Here is a 20921-nt window from a genome sequence, read left to right as displayed (position 1 = left end):
ATTTTGGGGTGGGGGGGATCGACCTAAATACAGTGGGGAGAACAAGTATTTGATACACTGCCGATTTTGCAGGTTTTCCTACTAACAAAGCATGTAGAGGTCTGTAATATTTATCATAGGTACACTTCAACTGTGAGAGATGGAATCTAAAACAAAAATTCAGAAAATCACTATGATTTTTAATTAATTTGCATTTTATTGCATGACATAACTATTTGATCACCTACCAACCAGTAAGAATTCCGGCTCTCACAGACCTGTTAGAAGCCCTCCTGTTCTCCACTCATTACCTGTATTAACCGCACCTGTTTGAACTCATTACCTGTATAAAAGACACCTGTCCACACACTCAATCAAACAGACTCCAACCTCTCCACAATGGCCAAGACCAGGGAGCTGTGGGGCTCCATGCAAGATCTCACCTTGTGGGGCATCAATGATCATGAGGAAGGTGAGAGATCAGGCCAGAACTACACGGCAGTAATCAATGACCTGAAGAGAGCTGGGACCACAGTCTCAAAGAAAACTATTAGTAACACACTACGCCGCCCTCGATTGAAATCCTGCAGCGCACGCAAGGTCCCCCTGCTCAAGCCAGTGCATGTCCAGGCCCGTCTGAAGTTTGCCAATGACCATCTGGATTATCCAGAGGAGGAATGGGAGAAAGTCATGTGGTCTGATGAGACAAAAATAGAGCTTTTTGGTCTAAACTCCACTCGCTGTGTTTGGAGGAAGAAGAAGGATGAGTACAACCCCAAGAACACCATCCCAACCGTGAAGCATGGAGATGGAAACATCATTCTTTGGGGATGCTTTTCTGCAAAGGAGACAGGACGACTACACCTTAGGAGAATGGATGGGGCCATGTATCTCGAGATCTTGGCCAACAACCTCCTTCCCTCAGTAAGAGCATTGAAGATGGGTCGTGGCTGGGTCTTCCAGCATGACAATGACCCGAAACACACAGCCAGGGCAACTAAGGAGTGGCTCCGTAAGAAGCATCTCAAGGTCCTGGAGTGGCCTAGCCAGTCTCCAGACCTGAACCCAATAGAAAATCTTTGGAGGGAGCTGAAAGTCCGTATTGCCCAGTGACAGCCCCGAAACCTGAAGGATCTGGAGAAGGTCTGTATGGAGGAGTGGGCCAAAATCCCTGCTGCAGTGTGTGCAAACCTGGTCAAGAACTACAGGAAACGTATGATCTCTGTAATTGCAAACAACGGTTTCTGTACCAAATATTAAGTTCTGCTTTTCTGATGTATCAAATACGTATGTCATGCAATAAAATGTAAATTAATTACTTAATCATACAATGTGATTTTCTGGATTTTTGTTTTAGATTTTGTCTCACAGTTGAGGTGTACCTATGATAAAAATGACAAACCTCTACATGCTTTGTAAGTAGGAAAACCTGCAAAATCGGCAGTGTATCAAATACTTGTTCTGCCCACTGTACATGGTTCCCTGAGGAGACTGACCCCTAGTGGTGATAAGAGGCACAAGTTGCTGCAAATGCATTTCCAAAACGGCTGCTAAAATGGACCAGTGAGGACACTTCTGTTACTGCTAACATGTTTTATTCCATGCTAAAATGTTGAGGTAATATCCATCCTGTTTATATGAATCTCAAACACAAGTAGATTTTACACTGTATTTCTAGGCATATGGTATAGAGAAGACATTTGACATGTCATTGTGACCAAAGATACATTTTTTTCAACACGTGACATTTAATTTAGCTTTTACATGTGACATGCGATAAATACAACCGAGAACATTTGCTTCAATTTGCACATTTCCTACTGCAACAATGGTGTAAACTGATATCTCCTCTTTAGAAATGCACAAAGGCTTCGTGAGAGGGGTGGACTATCAATTGGTAATAAAAGAATATGCCTTTTTTTTTTTTTTTTACCTGGAAGTAAAAACAATACTTCAACGTAGCCAGTCTTCATCTTGAAATGCTGAACTTCTATCCTTTTAGGAATTCCTTCTTTCCTTTCTATTTTTGTCATAGGAATAAACATATTAAATGAAATGAAGGACAAGGCTGTGCGTGATTGACAGGAGACATGCAGAACTTACTGTAAATACTGAGGAAGACAGTCGACTTTATACAAAAGCGTTAGAAAAAGGAGTAAATGAAATGAGACCTAAAAAACACATTTGGGAATGAGTGGTGTAAACTGATATCCCCTCTTTAGAAATGCACAAAGGCTTTAGCAAGAGGGGTGGACTATCAAATGGTAATACAAAAATAGATTCAGGTAGGCTCTTTTAATTTGAGAAGTAAAATAAAGAAAAACAATACTTCAACGCAGCCAGCCTTCATCTTTAAATGCTTAAACTTCTATCCCTCCAGGCATTCCTTCTCTCCTTTCTATTTCTTTGTTATAGAAATCAAACTAACAAATTGAATGGAGGACAAGGGTGTGCATGACATACAGGACATGCACAACTTACTGTTAATACTGAGGAAGACAGACGACAATACAAAAGCGTTAGAAAAAAGAGCAACCGAAATGAGCCTCCTGGAATAAGAGACGTTGGAGAAGTAGTAATGTTATAAATATGACATTCAGGAGTCAACTGCTCTCTCCCTCATCCTCTCTTACTAATCTTCTTTCCAGAACCAAACACAATGTGAAAATTACCACCCAATTCTCTAAGGTACAATACCTCACCAAAACCCTAGTAATTGGTATCAATTTATTTTCATAGGCTTTGTAAACATCTTTAATGACAAATTATATTGTGGTTGTTTATCTAAACATGTTCCAAAGTGGTAAATTCAACATATGGGCTGCATTTCATGTATAACCTCACATGATCTCTAATCCTCTCTCAGAACTCTGTCCTTCAGCTCTTAAAAAACCCTTCAGCTGCCAAGGCCTCTTTGAAAGTTACGGTCAAAGAGTTGATAGTCACATCGGTCACAATCACTTTGCCAGGATTCACTTCTGCGCCACTACTGTCTGGACACTGTGTCACAACCTCTTCACCTTGCTGTTTTGTGTCATTCTCCACCACTTCCTCTGCAACCTCAACATCGGTACAGACCACTGAACCATCAGCCACGGTTTCATCTCCAACATCCACCACTGAAGTGCTATCCCTGTCAATCAAAATATGTCCCCCCATCTCCTCTACCCTGTCAATAAAATAATCTGTCCCCAACTCCTCTACCCTCTCAATAACATTATCTGTGCCTAACCTTTCTACCTTGTCAATCAAGGTATCTGTCCCCAATTCCACTTCGGTGGCACTGTCCACCAACCTATTGCTAATGTTGTCTTTTGGTCCCTCTGCAGAAACACATCTCTCTGATTGGTCAGTCCTATCTATTTGTTCCTGTCCAGTTTCAGAGGTCCTACCCTCTGACCTGTACCATGCCCCTGTCACCCTCAACAAGGCCCCACCCCCCAATGTCTCATCTCCAGATCCCAGTGCGGAACCACAACTCTCCACTCTGTCAGTCGGCTCCTCCACTTCCTGCTCCATCATGGGAGAGCTGCACTCTGACCGGCTATGCCCTTAAGAGAGAAAGAGACAGGAAATGAGATCAATATACCACAAATAGGACCAATCCTGACCTTCAAACCGAGATAAAAAATAGATGATCAAATATTTCATTAAATGTTTGATAGAAAACAAACTGAATTGACTGTTTTCACGTGTGTCTGTTGTTAACTCTGATTCCGGTCTCTCCTCTGCGCCTTGCCATTCATGCTCCATGGGGTCCTGTATGCGGGTCAGTGGTTGGAGGGAATTGTTGTCAGACACAGGTTTGGACACCCTCTGCTTGTTCTTGCGTCTTGCCAGGCGGCGGTAGACGCTCCCTCCCTCCCCCGCCCTGTATGGCAGACTGCCTTGGTCCAGCTCGGAACCCATGGAGCGCGTAAGGGAGAGGCGCAGACGAGGGGTATCTGGGACTTTGTGTGCACTACGGAGGTCCATGGCATAGATATTCTGTAGGAGAAGAGAAGACTAAAGCCGATGTCACACGAAGCAATCTGGACGCAATTTCTGTTGATTGCAACAAAGTGGCATTTATGATGCTGTGTGTCACCCCAAAAGTTGCCAGCAACTTAGTTGCAACGCAAGAGATAGAAATCAATCCTGTCACGCAACTGAATGTATGCAATGTCCAATCAGGGCGCAGAAAAAAGTTTACATGAGTGGTCATATTGTTCCGTTTGGAACTCCAACCCAGTACGTTAATGGCCAATCTTCAAAAAGGGATTTAGTCTTTGAGATACCGCTACCCGAGGTATAACAAAGCACAACCATGTTTTTCCATATCTCTAAGGTCTCCCACACAGTGCCTTCGATAAGTATTTAGACCCCTTGACTTCTTCCACATTTTGTTACAGCCTTGTTCTAAAATAGATGAAAGAAAAAAAATCCTCAGCAATCTACACCCAATAATGACAAAGGGAAAACAGGTGTTTGTAAATATGGTATTTGCAAAAATTTGCTAAAGTATTCAGACCCTTTGCTATCAGGCTCGATATTGAGCTCAGGTGCATTCTGTTTCCATTGATCATCCATGAGATGTTTCTACGTCATTGGAGTCCACCTGTGGTAAATTCAATTGATTGGACATGATTTGGAAAGGCCCACACCTGTCTATATAAAGGTCCCAGAATTGACAGTGCATGTCAGAGCAAAATCCAAGTCATGAGGTAGAAGGAATTGTCCATAGAGCTCTGAGACAGGGTTGTGTCGAGGAACAGATCTGGGGAAGGGTACCAAAATTGAAGGTCCCCAAGAACACAGTGGCCTCCATCATTCTTAAATGGAAGAAGTTTAGAACCACCAAGACTCTTTCTAGAGCTGGCCGCCTGGCCAAACTGAGCAATCGGGGGAGAAGGTCCTTGGTCAGAGAGGTGACCAAGAACCAGATAGTTACTCTGACAGAGCTCTAGCGTTCCTCTGTGGAGATGGGAGAACCTTTCGGAAGGACAACCATCCTCAGTAAAAGGCACATGTAAGCCCACTTGAAGTTTGCCAAAAGGCACCTAAAGACTCTCAGACCATGGGAAACAAGATTCTCTGGTCTGATGAAACCAAAATTGAACTCTTTGGCCTGAATGCCAAGCGTCACGTCTGGAGGAAACCTGGCACCATCCCTACGGTGAAGCATGGTGGCAGCATCATGCTGTGGCAAAGTTTTTCAGCGGCAGGGTCTGGGAGACTAGTCAGGATCAAGGGAAAGATGAATGGAGCACAGAGATATCCTTGATGAAAACAGAATAGTCAGGACCTCAGACTTGGGCAAACGTTCATCTTCCAACAGGACAATGACCTTAAGCACACAGCCAAGACAACTCAGGATTGGCTTCGGGACAAGTCTCAATGTTTCAGCCAGAGCCCGGACTTGAACCCGATCGAACATCTCTGGAGACACCTGAAAATATCTGTGTAGCAATGCTCCACATCCAACCTGACAGAGCTTGAGAGGATCTGCAGAGAAGAATGGGAGAAATTCCCCAAATGTTTTTATTTATTTTTTATGGATAAAAAAGATAAAGATAAAACAAAGCAGTGCGACACAAACAACACAGTTATACATGGAATAAACAAACGTACAGTCAATAACACAATAGAAGTCTATATAGTGTGTGCAAATGAAGTAAGATTAGGGAGGTAAGGCAATAAATAGGCCATAATGGCAAAATAATTACAATTTAGCAATTAAACACTGGAGTGATAGCTGTGCAGAAGATGAATGTGCAAGTAGAGATACTGGGGTGCAAAGGAGCAAAAAATAAATAAAATATGGGTATGAGGTAGTTGGGTGGGCTATTTAAAGATGGGCTATGTACAGGTGCAATGATCTGCAAGCTGCTCTGACAGCTGATGCTTAAAGTTAGTGAGGAGGATATGAGTCTCCAGCTTCAGTGATTTTTGCAATTCGTTCCAGTCGTTGGCAGCAGAGAACTGGAAGGAAAGGCAGCCAAAGGGGGAGTTGGCTTTGGGGGTGACCAGTGAAATATACCTGCTGGAGAGCGTGCTACGGGTGTGTGCTGCTATGGTGACCAGTGAGCTGAGATAAGGCGGGGCTTTACCTAGCAAAGACTTATAGATGACCTGGAGCCAATGGGTTTGGCGACGAATATGGGCCAGCCAACGAGAGCATACAGGTGGGTAGTATATAGGGCTGTGGTGACAAAACAGATGGCACTGTGATAGACTGCATCCAATTTGCTGAGTAGAGTGTTGGAAAATATTTTGTAAATTACATCGCCGAAGTCAAGGATTGGTAGGATGGTCAGTTTTACAAGGGTATGTTTGGCAGCATGAATGAAGGATGCTTTGCTTGCGAAATAGGAAGTCGATTCTAGATTTAATTTTGGATTGGAGATGCTTGATGTGAGTCTGGAAGGAGAGTTTACAGTCTAACCAGACACCTAGGTATTTGTAATTGTCCACATATTCTAAGTCAGAACCATCCAGAGTAGTGATGCTAGATGGTGCCAAGCTTGTAGCGTCATAACCAAGAAGAATCGAGGCTGTAATCTCTGCCAAAGGTGCTTCAACAAAGTACTGAGTAAAGGGTCTGAATACTATTTTCGTATTAGCAAAAATGTCTAAAAATCAATTTTTTCTTTGTCATTATGGAGTAATGTATGTGATTGATGAGGGGGGGAAAACAATGTAATCAATTTTAGAATAAGGCTGTAACCTAACAAAATGTGGAAAAAGTCAAGGGGTCTGAATACATTTTGAAGACACTGTATATGAAATGGATGGTTGTGTACAAATATTTTACTGCAAAAGTAGTTAAATTTATAATTTGGGACCCCTAAACTCAAACAGTACAGAATAATGACTGGCTGGAGGGGTGGTGGGCCACATAAACTCATTTAATCCAATATTGCAAGCTCTGATATTGCTAACATTTGGAATATGAGCAGTCAATTATCTGCCCTACATACAACAAAAAAACATTAGGACATCTTAAAGCATTTAGGAAATATCACAGGTACAATAGGCGGAAATATCAACTATGAATGAGGAATGAATTCAGACCCTACTCTTGCAATTATGTTAGGGAGCCCCCCTAGATTTGCCTCCAAATCCAATTTCAAACAACTATTCAACCACAAAGACCAATGATGTTTTCCAATGCCTCGCAAATAAGGGCACCTATTGGTAGATGGGTAAAAATTGTGTATGGTGTATCAACACACCCAGTCACTACAAAGAGAAGAGTAGTCCTTCCTAACTCAGTTGCCGGAGGGGAAGGAAACCGCTCAGGGATTTCACCATGAGGCCAATGGTGAATGTAAAACAGTTTGAGTTTCACTTAATCTTGAAATCGAGTTCTTAACTATGCTATAAGTGGTAAGACAGCACCACTGAATCATATTCAACTATGAAACCACCGAAGTCCTGTCTTTGCCACGGCAGGCAGTGATTGGCCCCTCCCACAAGGGTATAATATGCACTGCCCTGTCGGAGAGTGTCACTCTTGCTTTATTCAGCCACTGTTGTTTATCAAAGCCACCATTCTTATCATCTGTAAATTCATCTGTACTTATTTTTCGTCTAAACTGAGCAATTTCAGACGCCCTACAACTTCGAGCAAATGGCGAAGAACATACAGTACCAGTCAAAAGTTTGGGCACACCTACTCATTCAAGAATTTTTCTTTATTTTTACTATTTTCTACATTGTAGAATAATAGTGAAGACATCAAAACTATGAAATAACACATATGGAATCATATAGTAAACAAAAATGTGTTAAAGAAATTAAAATATATTTTATATTTCAGATTCCTCAAAGTATCCACCTTTTGCCTTGATAACAGTTTTGCACACAGTCTTGGCATTCTCTCAACCAGCTTCATGGGGTTGTCACCTGGAATGCATTTCAATTAACAGGTGTGCCTTGTTAGAAGTTAATTTATGGAATTTCTTTCCAATCATTTGTGTTGTGACAAGGTAGGGGTGGTATACATATGATAGCCCTATTTGCTAAAAGACCAAGTCCATTTTTTGTAAAGAACAGCTCAAATAAGCAAGCAGAAATGACAGTCCATCATTACTTTAAGACATGAAGGTCAGTCAATGCGGAACATTTCAAGAACATTGAAAGTTTCTTCAAGTGCAATTACAAAAACCATCAAGCGCTATGATGAAACTGGCTCTCATGAGGACACGTCACAGGAAAGGAAGACTCAGAGTTACCCCTGCTTCAGAGGATAAGGTCATTAGAGTTAACTGCACCTCAGATTGCAGCCCAAATAAATGTTTCAAGTAACAGACACATCTCAACATTAACTGTTCAGAAGAGACTGTGTGGATCAGGCCTTCATCGGTGAATTGCTGCAAAGAAACCACTACTAAAGGACACCAATAAGAAGAGACTTGCTTGGGTAAAGAAACACGAGCAATGGACATTAGACAAGTGGAAATCTGTACTTTGGCCTGATGAGTACACATTTTTTGTTCCAACCGCCATGGCTTTGTGAGACGCAGAGTAGGTGAACGGATGATCTCCACATGTGTGGTGCCCACTGTGAAGCATGGAGGAGGTGGTGTGATGGTGCATTGCTGGTGACACTGTCTGTGATTTATTTAGAATTCAAGGCACACTTAACTAGCATGGCTACCACAGCATTCTGCAGCGATACGCCATCCCATCTGGTTTGCGCTTAGTGGAACTATGATTTGTTTTTCAACAGGACAATGACCCAACACACCTCCAGGCTGTGTAAGGGCTATTTGACCAAGAAGGAGAGTGATGGAGGGCTGCATCAGATGACCTGGTCTCCACAATCAACCAACCTCAACTCAATTGAGTTGGTTTGGGATGAGTTGGACTGCAGAGTTACGGAAAAGCAGCCAACAAGTGCTCAGCATATGTGGGAAATCCTTCAAGACTGTTGGAAAAGCATTCCAGGTGAAGCTGGTGGAAAGAATAACAAGAGTGTGCAAAGCTGTCATCAAGGCAAAGGGTGGCTACTTTGCAGAATCAAAATTATATTTTGATTTGTTTAACACTTTGTTGGTTGCTACATGATTCCATATGTGTTATGTCATAGTTTTGATGTCTTCACTATTATTCTACAATGTAGAAAATAGTCAAAATAAAGAAAAGCCCTTGAATGTCCAAACTTTTGACTGGTACTGTATATATATATTTTTTTCTTTAGATTCTTTCAACATCGGTCCGTTTGTCCATTTAGTAGCCTGAGTCAGCTAGCTTGCTAGCCACTCTTTGCTAGTGGTCCTTCTAGCTAGCTAGCTAATGCGTCGCACTTGCAGGAGACCAAAAATTCTGAGGTAATTATTAAATAATCGCCTTCCCAATCACACTCAAAGAGTGTTCGTAAGCTTTGAGTGAAGGTACCAGAGGGATTCCATCAGGTTTTTCAATTATTTTTTCTCCTCAGGCAGAGATGTCGTTCCCTCCCGGGATAAAATAGTGCTTCAAGTGCAAGGCACACATGTCGGGGAGGGACGTCACAGAGACTGCGCCCAATTGCTTGGACCAGAGCACGGAGCTGGCTCTTACGGACCCCTTCTTATGTATCCACTGCTCCGGGGTTCCTCTGTCTTCCCTCCATCATCAAGTGCAGCTGGTCTCTAGCTCTCCACCACACAGCTCGTCCCGTATAGCTCCCGGGAGCCTACAGACGAGGAGGTGAGGTGTAGCTCTCCAATACTCGACAGTCTCCACACCTCTGCCCTTCCCGAACCTGCTGCTTATTTCGAGGATGCGGCACACCGGGAGCTGAGAGACTTCCATGCCAGCCAATGGGACGCCTATGGAGATCCTGGCTCAGATGAAAGGGCTCAGAGTGAGGAAGAGACATAGAGGAAGAGGACAATGAGGAGACGCCGGCTGCCCCTCCGATCTCTGACAAGGACCCTTACAACAAGGAGTTCATGGAGGTCCTGTGCAGGGCTGTGACTAAGCTAGGACTAAGCTAGGCCTATCCACAACCAGCCCCTGAAACCATGTTGGCAGGGGCTTACTTCCCACAGTCAGTCACCCAGTCTCTGGCCAGATACCCAGCCCCGCCCTAGACCCTCCCCTGTTCTCAGATGTCAGGAATGAGGTGAGGCGATCCTGGGAGAAGCCACAACAGATACGCTCTTCCATCCAGAGCTTCAACTCATGGTCCAGGATCGACAGAGCCCAAGCTGGGGTATCTGTCCATGCCCCTGCTCAAAGAAAACATAGCCTCACACCTCTCAGTAGCCTCTGCGGCAGTGAAGCCGCAGCTACCATCCAGAGTATGACGTATTATCGCTTGCCTGGCGGAGAAGTCTTACAAGGCAGCCGGCCAAGTCAGCAGCCATGTTGAACACCATGGCCATCCTCCAGGCCTACCAGGCCCAGCTCCTCCGGGACATGGAACGGCAGGCTACTCCAGAGATGTACGTTGAGCTCAAGAAGGCGACAGACTTCACTCTACACATGACGAGGTGTGCTGCCCAGGACACGGGCAGAATCATAGGATTCTTGGTCATGATACACCGTCACTTGTGGCTCAACCTCACCCAAATGTCAGAAAGGGAGAAGAACGTGCTGCTGAATGCTCCTGTCACAGTATTTGGGCTATTCAGGCCTATCGTGGAGACCATCACACACAAGTTTGAGCAGCAACAGAAGGGCTCTGCAGCCTTCAAGGCTATCATGCCACTCAGGCCCCGGGCTCCTTTCCCTGCCCCATCCCAACCAGCCTCGACCAAGACAGGGGAGGCTCGCCATTGCTCTGTGAGTGGTTCCCAGGCCCAGGACAGACCCACTCAGACGCCTGAGGTGTCCCACGCTGGTGCGAGAGGCTCGAACTGCAATCCTTTCCGCCCTCAGCAACAGCACGCTGCCCAGGCGTACAGAGTGGATAAACCACTGAGGGCCTGTGAGCCTTCCTGTGAGGGACTTTGTGTTGTATTCTACAGTCAGAGAATCCTGCTCCACGCCTGGTAGCAACATGAAAGAGAAGACTAGCTACACATTGCGGACTGCCAGCAAAAGCCGCCCGGTATATGTGCACACAAGACACACACTTCCACACATCCCTCCAGCGCACACTAAGTGTACACACTCCTGTGTCTCCCATCCATTCTCCTTTCCACTCGTTCTTATGAGCGCCATGGCCTTAGACAAAGATTCTATGAGCACAAGGCAAAACATAGGGCTGGGACAGTTAGGTTTCACAGAGACACACAGTTTCCAGTCATACAGCAGCCTCTGCCTGTGACTTGGCTAAACAGTCCAAAATATAAATCGTCAAACTGCACAGCAGCCTCTGCCTGTAGCCCAGTTAGCTATTCCAAATCAAATGACAGCCCTGCCCTGTCCAGCAGACTGAGTGTATGGAAACACGAATGCACAGCTTCCCCTTGGGTAATGAATACAATTTGGAAGGGTTACGCGTTGCAGTTTGCTGGTGTCACGCCCACGACAGTTTCAGCTCAAGCGGCCCCTATTCTAGAACAGGAAATAACCTTGTAGGAAAAGGAGCTATTCGCCCAGTTATGGAAGCAGACAAAATGACGGATCATTATCAGCCATATTTTCGTGTGCCAAGAAAGACAGTGGCATGAGACTGATCTTAGATTTGAGGTTGTTGAATAAATCATTACAAAAACTTTTCGCATGTTAACACACTGTCTATTCAAAGTAGTCAGACAGACAGGATACGGATATTGTGCTATCTAGACGACTGTCTTATAATAGCGAAGTCGAGAGAATTGGTCGAGACACACACCAGGATAGTGATAAATCATATCCACAATCTGGTTTTCCTGATAAACTGTGAAAAGAGTTCTCTCACTCTTCACCAACAGACAAGCTTCTTAGGCTTGGAACTGAACTCACGTCTAACAGTCACCAGACAGAGGTGCATTCTGACTGCAGCATGCACACTCCACCGGAGCCGTACTTTCAGGGCTTGCCGGGTTATGGTTTTACAGGGGCTGATGGTTGTGGCATCAGCAGTTTTACCACTTGGCCTATTACGCATGAGACCTATCCAACAATGGTTTATAAGCCAACGCATTCATCCGAACAGAGACCGTTATCGAATGATAACCATTACGTGGCAATGTCACCAAAGCCTATCCTTCTGGCAAATCCCAAGGATACTCTCAGCTGGGGTCCAGCTGGGTCCAGTAGTCTTGCAGGTTGTCATAAAGACCGACACCTCCCTGAAGGGATGGGGGTGCAGTTTACGATGGACGCATAACGAACAGTCAGTGGGAAGAACACAAATCTTTATGTAAATGTTTTGGAGCTGGAAGCGATTCGGCTGGTTCTATTACATTTTGCCCCCAGGAGAGAGGCAAAATGTGTTTTTCGGAATGAATCACGTTCTGATTCATTCCAACAACTCAACCTCGATCACGTACGTCAATCGCCAGGGCGGAGTCCGCTCAGACAAGTGGCATCACGGATCATCTGTGGGCACACACACACACACACACCTGCGCTCACTGTCAGCAGCGCACATTCCAGGCCAGTTGAATCTAGGTGCCGACCTACAGTGCCTTGCAAAAGTATTCGGCCCCCTTGAACTTTGCGACCTTTTGCCACATTTCAGGCTTCAAACATAAAGATATAAAACTGTATTTTTTTGTGAAGAATAAACAACAAATGGGACACAATCATGAAGTGGAACGACATTTATTGGATATTTCAAACTTTTTTAACAAATCAAAAACTGAAAAATTGGGTGTGCAAAATTATTCAGCCCCTTTACTTTCAATGCAGCAAACTCTCTCCAGAAGTTCAGTGAGGATCTCTGAATGATCCAATGTTGACCTAAATGACTAATGATGATAAATACAATCCACCTGTGTGTAATCAAGTCTCCGTATAAATGCACCTGCACTGTGATAGTCTCAGAGGTCCGTCAAAAGCGCAGAGAGCATCATGAAGAACAAGGAACACACCAGGCAGGTCCGAGATACTGTTGTGAAGAAGTTTAAAGCCGGATTTGGATACAAAAAGATTTCCCAAGCTTTAAACATCCCAAGGAGCACTGTGCAAGCGATAATATTGAAATGGAAGGAGTATCAGACCACTGCAAATCTACCAAGACCTGGCCGTCCCTCTAAACTTTCAGCTCATACAAGGAGAAGACTGATCAGAGATGCAGCCAAGAGGCCCATGATCACTCTGGATGAACTGCAGAGATCTACAGCTGAGGTGGGAGACTCTGTCCATAGGACAACAATCAGTCGTATATTGCACAAATCTGGCCTTTATGGAAGAGTGGCAAGAAGAAAGCCATTTCTTAAAGATATCCATAAAAAGTGTCGTTTAAAGTTTGCCACAAGCCACCTGGGAGACACACCAAACATGTGGAAGAAGGTGCTCTGGTCAGATGAAACCAAAATTGAACTTTTTGGCAACAATGCAAAACGTTATGTTTGGCATAAAAGCAACACAGCTGAACACACCATCCCCACTGTCAAACATGGTGGTGGCAGCATCATGGTTTGGGCCTGCTTTTCTTCAGCAGGGACAGGGAAGATGGTTAAAATTGATGGGAAGATGGATGGAGCCAAATACAGGACCATTCTGGAAGAAAACCTGATGGAGTCTGCAAAAGACCTGAGACTGGGACGGAGATTTGTCTTCCAACAAGACAATGATCCAAAACATAAAGCAAAATCTACAATGGAATGGTTCAAAAATAAACATATCCAGGTGTTAGAATGGCCAAGTCAAAGTATGTTTGAAGCCTGAAATGTGGCAAAAGGTCGCAAAGTTCAAGGGGGCCGAATACTTTCGCAAGGCACTGTATTGTCGAGAGGATAGCCTCAGTCTGCGGAGTGGCGTATCCAGCCACAGGTGATAGAGGTGATTTGATGCCAGTTTGGACGAGCCTTACCAAGAAAATACTGAATGTTCCTCATTGGCCTAGTTTCAGTTTTTGCTTAAATCAGCTTGAAAATCTATAGCAAGACTTGAAAATGGCTGTCTAGCAAAATTCGAATCGAACAAAACCTTCCTCTGGCTCACTGCATTTGTGATGCACATTGGGATGTTCCAGTGCACTCTTATACTGTTCAGGTTGAGCTGCTTCTTCCAGACAATCATGTCCACCATCCTGGCTGTCTGCCCCGGAGTTGCCGTATATGTTGACTTTTTGACATCATGGTGTATGGGGAGGATGCAACCACACGTCACAAGCACATAAGGTTCACTACAATGAGCCAACACAACCTGACACTCATTGACAAGAAATGCCATCAACTTAGTGGGCATGTCATAGGAATTGCACTGATAGGCCCACTCCACCATCCGTCCTCTTCTCAGGCAGTTACTAGAGACAGAGACACCATGGAACTGGACTGCCTCATGTCAGGAGGCCATTCAACAGCCAACATGCTGTCTGGAAATTGATGGCGTGCATTGCCTTCATACCTATTTAGCTAACAACCATGGCTGGCCAGCCCATGTGACACCTGAAATGGGCTGAATCGTAAAGAACGAGCTCTCATGCTGGGGTGACATATGCATTGGTCTGGAAAACTGTGCAGTAATTCCAACATACCTATAAAGAAAATATGCCATTTATGGCAAACAAGAGGAACCCCTGGATGGTAAAACTTGCTGTATGTGATTGTTTATGGTGGCTGCCCCAGAACTACAACCACCACTGGCTACTTTGTCTCCTCACCCTGTTAGGACACACCCATGTCCTGGTCACCTCAGAGACTTTGAATCAACGTTGCACATTTCGTTTTATTGGGTAAAAGAGGGCTGTAAATATACAGTGCATTCAGAAAGTATTCAGACCTCTTGACTTTTTCCACATTTTGTTACGTTACAGCGTTATTCTAAAATGTATTAAATAGTTTTTTCCCCCTTATCAATCTACACACAATACACCATAATGAGAAAGCAAAAACAGGTTTTTGGGAATATAACATTTGCATAAGTATTCAGATCCTTTAATTTGGCAGCGATTACAGCCTCAAGTCTTCTTGGGTATGGCACTACAAGCTTGGCACACCTGTATTTGGGGAGTTTCTCCCATTCTTCTCTGCAGATCCTCTCAAGCTCTGTCAGGTTGGATGGGGAGAGTCGCTACACTGAAAAACATCCCCACAGCCACTGAAAAACATCCCCACAGCATGATGCTGCCACATTCATGCTTCACCGTAGGGATGGTGCCAGGTTTCCTCCAGACGTGACGCTTGGAATTCAGGCCAAAGAGTTCAATCTTGGTTTCATCAGACCAGAGAATCTTGCTTCTCATGGTCTGAAAGTCCTTTAGGTGCCTTTTGGCAAACTCCAAGTGGGCTGTGCCATTTACTGAGGAGTGGCTTCCATCTGGCCACTCTACCATAAAGGCCTGATTGTGCTGCAGAGATGGTTGTCCTTCTGTAAGGTTCTCCCATCTCCACAGAGGAACTCTGGAGCTCTGTCAGAGTGACCATCGGCTTCTTGGTCACCTCTCTGACCAAGGACCTTCTCCCCCGATTGCTCAGTTTGGCTTTGCGGCCAGCTCGAGGAAGAGTCTTGGTGGTTCCAACTTCTTCCATTTAAGAATAATGGAAGCCACTGTGTTCTTGGGGACCTTCAATGCTGCAGACATTTTTTTGTGTACCCTTCTCCAGAACTTTGCCTCATGGCTTGGTTTTTGCTCTGACATGCACTGTCAACTGTGGGACCTTATATAGACAGGTGTGTGCCTTTCCAAATCATATCCCATCAATTGAATTTACCACAGGTGGACTCCAATCAAGTTGTAGAAACCTCTCACGGATGATCAATGGAAACAGGATGCACCTGAGCAAAATGTCTAGCACGGATGATCAATGGAAACAGGATGCACCTGAGCAAAATGTCTAGTCTCATAGCAAAGGGTCTGAATACTTACGTAAATAAGGTATCTGTTTTTTATTACATTTGCAAACATTTCTAAAAACCTGTTTTCGCTTTGTCATTATGGGGTATGTGTTTAGATTGATTAGGAAATGTTTTTATTTAATCAATTTTAGAATAAGGCTGTAACGTAACAAAATGTTGAAAAAGTCAAGGGATCTGAATACTTTCCGAATGCACTGTATATCGATGTTCTTACAATTAGTAAACATTTGGATTATCAAATAATTTATGCAACCGTGATGACAAGATTGGACATTGCATGCAATTTCAATTGCGTTTGAACTGCTTCATGTATCAGCAAAGTTACTTGAGATGACACATAAATTGCTTTGTGTGACGCAGGCTTAAGATAAAAGTATATTAAGTTAAGTTTAGTCATTTTTGTAATTGCTATGTTAATGTAAGGGACATAAAAATGGATTAAGAAAGTGGATGTTCTGGACAAGGAGAAAGGTAAGCGCTGTACCCGCAAGACGAGTCTCCGTGGTCTGAGTCCTTTCCTGCGGTATGCCAGGGCTCGGTCCTTCTCCTCCCTGATAAGACACAGAGAATATGAAATTGCAATGGCTGGAGCAAAAGTAGTATGCAGTATTCATACTAACAGCACTCTCAGTACTACTCACTTCTCTTCATAAGCCAGCACCAGGCGTGGGTCCAGTATGTGGTCCTCTGGTTCCCAGGTGCTATACCTGTAAAACAATCACGCTCTATAAGCACTGTTTATGCAGGACCATCATGGCATGATCCCTTGAATAAGGCAAGGAGGTACAATGACAGGAGTTGTTATAGAATCATATGTGAACTTTCAATTAATTTATGTATAGCGACTGCTAGCGGTTATACCTTACCTTTTAAAACCCTGGCAGATTGTAAATTGTCAATAGATATCATTACAAATACACCAAATCAATCACCAGACACATTTAAATGTCAACCTCTATTGCGCAAGTGAGTCGTTCTGGAATTTGTTATGGTTTCCCCACTTGTCTTGACTCCTGAGGGGTATACTGCTAAGCGGGATAGAGGAGTTAGCGAGCTAACTTTGGTCAATTCTGAGTTCAACTCTCGATAACTGTTGACACGAAGGTGGCTCACCTTTTAGCCAGGTAAATTTATATGGCAACGAATACTTTAGCTCTAACCTGCTCTGGGGCAGGCTAACTTCACTTTATCCTAAATGAAGTGCTTGAGCTGAGAGTTGAGGACCAATCAAATCAGATTCCCTCCCTCTCGCAAAGAGCAAGTCATCATCCTCTTCATTCTCCGAAACCATTTAAGAGGACTGATAATTTTTTTTATTGTGTTAATAATATTCAAATACCCTACAGTATCTCACTACACATTTAGTAATGTGTAGTGAGAATTTGAAACGTCACACACAGTACAATTTTCACATGACTTAATACAATAATTTTATCGATAGGTGTGGGGGGAAAAAAGGTGCTCGTGCACACAAAGACCGCATTAACAATTGTGTAATAAAAGACACCACTTCTAATAACCTATTTCACACCATAGCCTGCTGAATTTGCAGGATAAGTTCTTTAATTTCAGCAAAAACGTCAAATGTGGCACAGACTTGCTGATGGATTCCTGTTTCAGCATTTTATCAATGAAGATTTCGGCGTTCGACTAGTCACGTGCGACATGCAAGCGCAGTTACAAACCTGGCTGGAGTTAGCGGCAGCTGAAGAATCTAAATGCATGGTCGTAACATGGATGAAGCCTGAGCTGGAATGTGAAGCTTAGTGAAGCTAGCTAGCTTTGGAAAATCCTGAGTAGATCTAGCTAGCGTCGTAGTATACCCCTCTATTTCTATTGAAAGTGTTGGTAAACAAGGGTACCCTTCAGTTTTAGATGCGTGCGGAATCGGATTAACGCTGGATCTGGACGGACTCTTCACATTACGAAAATGCACCAAATGGCGTACGGTGGTTGCCAGTTCTCCTGTCAGTGTACTTCCTTGATTAAGGAAATCGGAATTAGGGGTGTTAAATATAAGATGCACTTTAACCAATGATATGAGGTTTTTACTAAGACATCAGAAGCAGAGGGAACATTACAGTGCCTTCAGAAAGTATTCACACCCGTTGACTTATTCCACATTTTGTTGTGTTACAGCCTGAATTCAAAATGGATTAAATATATTTTCTCACCCATCTACACACAATACCCTACAAAACATGTTTTTAGACATTTTAATTTACATAGGTATTCAATCCCCTGAGTCAATACATGTTAGAATCACCTTTGGCAGCGATTTCAGCTGTGATTCTTTCTCTTTCCACACCTGGATTATGCAAAATTTGCCCATTATTGTTTTCAAAATTATTTAAATTCTGTTAAATTGGTTATTGATCATGGCTAGACAACCATTTTCAGATCTTGCAATAGATTTAAGTCAAAACTTAAGGCCACTGGCCTTGTGTTTTAGGTTATTGTCTTGCTGAAAGGTGAATTCATCTCCCAGTGTCTGGTGGAAAGCAGACTGAACCAGCTTTTCCTCAAGGATTTTGCATGTGCTTAGCTCCATTCCATTTTTTTAATCCTGAAAAACTCCCCAGTCCTTAACGATTACAAGCATACACATAACATGATGCAGCCACCACCATGCTTGAAATTAGGAGAGTTGTACTCATTAATGTGTTGTATTGGATTTTTCCCAAACATAACACTTCGTATTCCAGACAAAAAGTTAATTGCTTTGCCACATTTTTTGCAGTTTTACTTTAGTGCCTTGTTGCAAACAGGATGCATGTTATGGAATATTTTTTATTCTGTACAGGCTTCCTTCTTTTCACTCTGTCAATTAGGTTAGTATTGTGGAGTAACTACAACGTTGTGGATCCATCCTTAGTTCTCCTATCACAGCCATTAAAATGTTTTAAAGTCACCATTGGCATCATGGTGAAATCCCTGAGCGGTTTCCTTCCTCTCCAACAACTAAGTTAGGAAGGACACCTACATTTTTTGTTTACCCATCTACCAATAGGGGCCCTTCTTGGCGAGGCATTGGAAAACTTCCCTGGTCTTTGTGGTTTAATCTGTGTTTGACATTCACTGCTCACCGGAGGGACCTTACAGATAACTAACTGTATGTGTGCAGTACAAAGATGAGGTAGTAATACAAAAAATTATGTTCAACACTATTATTGCACACAGAGTGAGTCCAAGCAACTCATTATGTGACATGTAAAGCAAATGTTTACTTATTTAGGCTTGCCATAACAAAAGGGTTGAATACTTATTGGCACAATACATTTGCGCTTTTCATTTTTAATTCATTTGTAAACTTTTCTAAAAAAGATAATTCTACTTTGATATTATGGGGTATTGTGAACAAACATTTTTTTTTTTAAATTCAGGCTGTAACACAGCAAAGTATGGAAAAAGTCAATGGGTGTAAATCATTTCTGATGGCACTATATGTACCCAGGTCAGTGGGAGGATAAAATATCAGTCATACATACATGACTCATAAACATTTGTAATGCATTCACTAATTAATAAGAAGAATACTTACTTTGGTGGCCATCCCTGCCACTTCAATAAGTATTCCACATTACCCTAAGAAGCAAAAGAGAAAGGCACATTTAGCAAGAGAGCAAATAACACAATTAGTACTCTTTGCACCGTAGTTCATGGAGCATAAAAAGATGACTGTCGCTTTAAAGGCTCGGTGTCGAGATCATTGGGGTAATTTTTAATTTTCAAATGGAGATTGTACGAGATGACGTCAATGTAAAGGCCTCGAACTCTACTATTGTGATGACGTCATCGCACATGGATGGGTTTTTATGTAAAATAGTTTTATTGAACGTCAAAAAGCGATGGAAATAGGTAGGACTTTACATGTAAACAACTTGTATTGCGCAACGTGCTGCACATCGAAGGTCTCCGCTTTGGACCACCCATTGACAAAATATAATTGTACGGCGTGCGTGTATAGAATACTCAATACATAGAATTAAACATTACTGTATTATAATCTTCAATTTTCAAACCAACTTTACCACATTAAAGCATAAGTAAATTAATAGTAAGATTCATACCATAAAAAACAAAAACATAGGCTCATTGTGATGCTCATACTACAACAACATAATTGGACTATATTGAATGGATCATGCGAGGTGTAACATTACGCAGCAGTTTTTGTTCTCACGCAGATACCCCAATCCATCATCCCGTCCTCTGTTCTCCTCCTGTTGGCGTAACGTACAAAAAAACTGCGTAGCTCACACACATTGGCCGCGCGGACAATCCCACCAGTGATACCCCACGATGGAGACCCGATTTTGGTAAACACACCCCTTCTACATTTTACTACTTGAGGTAGTAGTCTATTTTCAGAACATACAACATACACAAACCAAGGAAAACGAAAAGATTCCACAATCTCTTTATTCAAAATGATGTAGCCAACAGGCAACATTCGGTGCAGAATCTATTATCAACTTTTTGCGTGTTATAATTAGCAGCTTTCACGCAACAGAATGACAATTTTAATATATTGCGTAAACTACGGAAAGTGCGTAGCAATACTTTTGTGTAATGGCTGATATAGACTCTGTAAGAGTACAGGTAGAACATTGGCTGTTAAAACCATAAGACACCAATGATAGGTAGACTACATTTCTATTCGGAAGCACGGCTACATTGCTTACCTTTCTGACTCTCTTCTTGGTTATTGATTCAACTGCAAACACTTGTTCGCCTATAGATGACAGTTCCATCGCTCCTAGGCTGCTAGTCGCACGCTCAAAACAGGGAACGCGGAATGTTTCTCGTTCTTTCCAAGACAAATCCCCCAAACTCACTGCAGCGGCTAAAACAAGCTTTTTACCTACTCTACAACCATGTTCTATTCTTGGAGTCTTTATCACTTACTCACATGCAAGTATTAGATAGTTGAGCGGTATTTTAGGTTCTCTTATTGAGTTTTAAAAATCTGCGACACATCACTGCCTGGCGCGTGCTTCAGTCAAGCGCGCTCCCTCTGACTCTGGTACGATGCGCCGAGTCCCCAATAATGGACAGAGAAGAAGAGGCTAAGC

The 20921-nt window shown here is 43.0% G+C and overlaps 1 protein-coding gene across 9 annotated transcripts; it reads right to left on the bottom strand.

Moving 5' to 3' along the window:
• Positions 1–1557: 1557 nt before the first annotated feature.
• LOC110538378 (chromobox protein homolog 7) lies at positions 1558–20921 on the bottom strand. 9 transcript variants are annotated; one of them, XM_090193477.1, is made up of 6 exons: positions 20532–20916; positions 19388–19431; positions 16488–16553; positions 16331–16397; positions 3672–3966; positions 1558–3530 (listed from the first exon to the last, which is right to left on the bottom strand). In XM_090193477.1, exons 1-6 carry the CDS (start codon positions 20598–20600, stop codon positions 2857–2859), a joined length of 1215 nt encoding a protein of 404 aa, XP_090049603.1. In that variant the 5' UTR covers positions 20601–20916; the 3' UTR covers positions 1558–2856. The 9 variants fall into 9 exon arrangements, with proteins under 9 accessions (XP_090049603.1, XP_090049604.1, XP_021480833.3 ...); XM_090193478.1 differs by having other exon boundaries at positions 3719–3984; positions 20532–20905; XM_021625158.3 differs by having other exon boundaries at positions 3654–3966; positions 20532–20905.

This window comes from Oncorhynchus mykiss, chromosome 12 (assembly GCF_057628025.1).
Source record: "Oncorhynchus mykiss isolate SJ-2025 chromosome 12, ASM5762802v1, whole genome shotgun sequence".
Taxonomy (NCBI): Eukaryota; Metazoa; Chordata; class Actinopteri; order Salmoniformes; family Salmonidae; genus Oncorhynchus; species Oncorhynchus mykiss.
The sequence above is the reverse complement of the archived record's forward strand: the minus strand, read 5'-3'. Positions and strand labels throughout refer to the sequence as shown.

Coding starts and splice junctions, on each gene's coding strand:
- LOC110538378 (XM_021625157.3), bottom strand. CDS start 20,600: ATGGAACTGTCATCTATAGGCGAACAAGTGTTTGCAGTTGAATCAATA. Junction 19,432..20,531: donor CCAAGAAGAGAGTCAGAAAG/GTAAGCAATGTA, acceptor TTTGCTTCTTAG/GGTAATGTGGAATACTTATT. Junction 3,531..3,653: donor ACGTGAAAACAGTCAATTCA/GTTTGTTTTCTA, acceptor TTCTCTCTTAAG/GGCATAGCCGGTCAGAGTGC.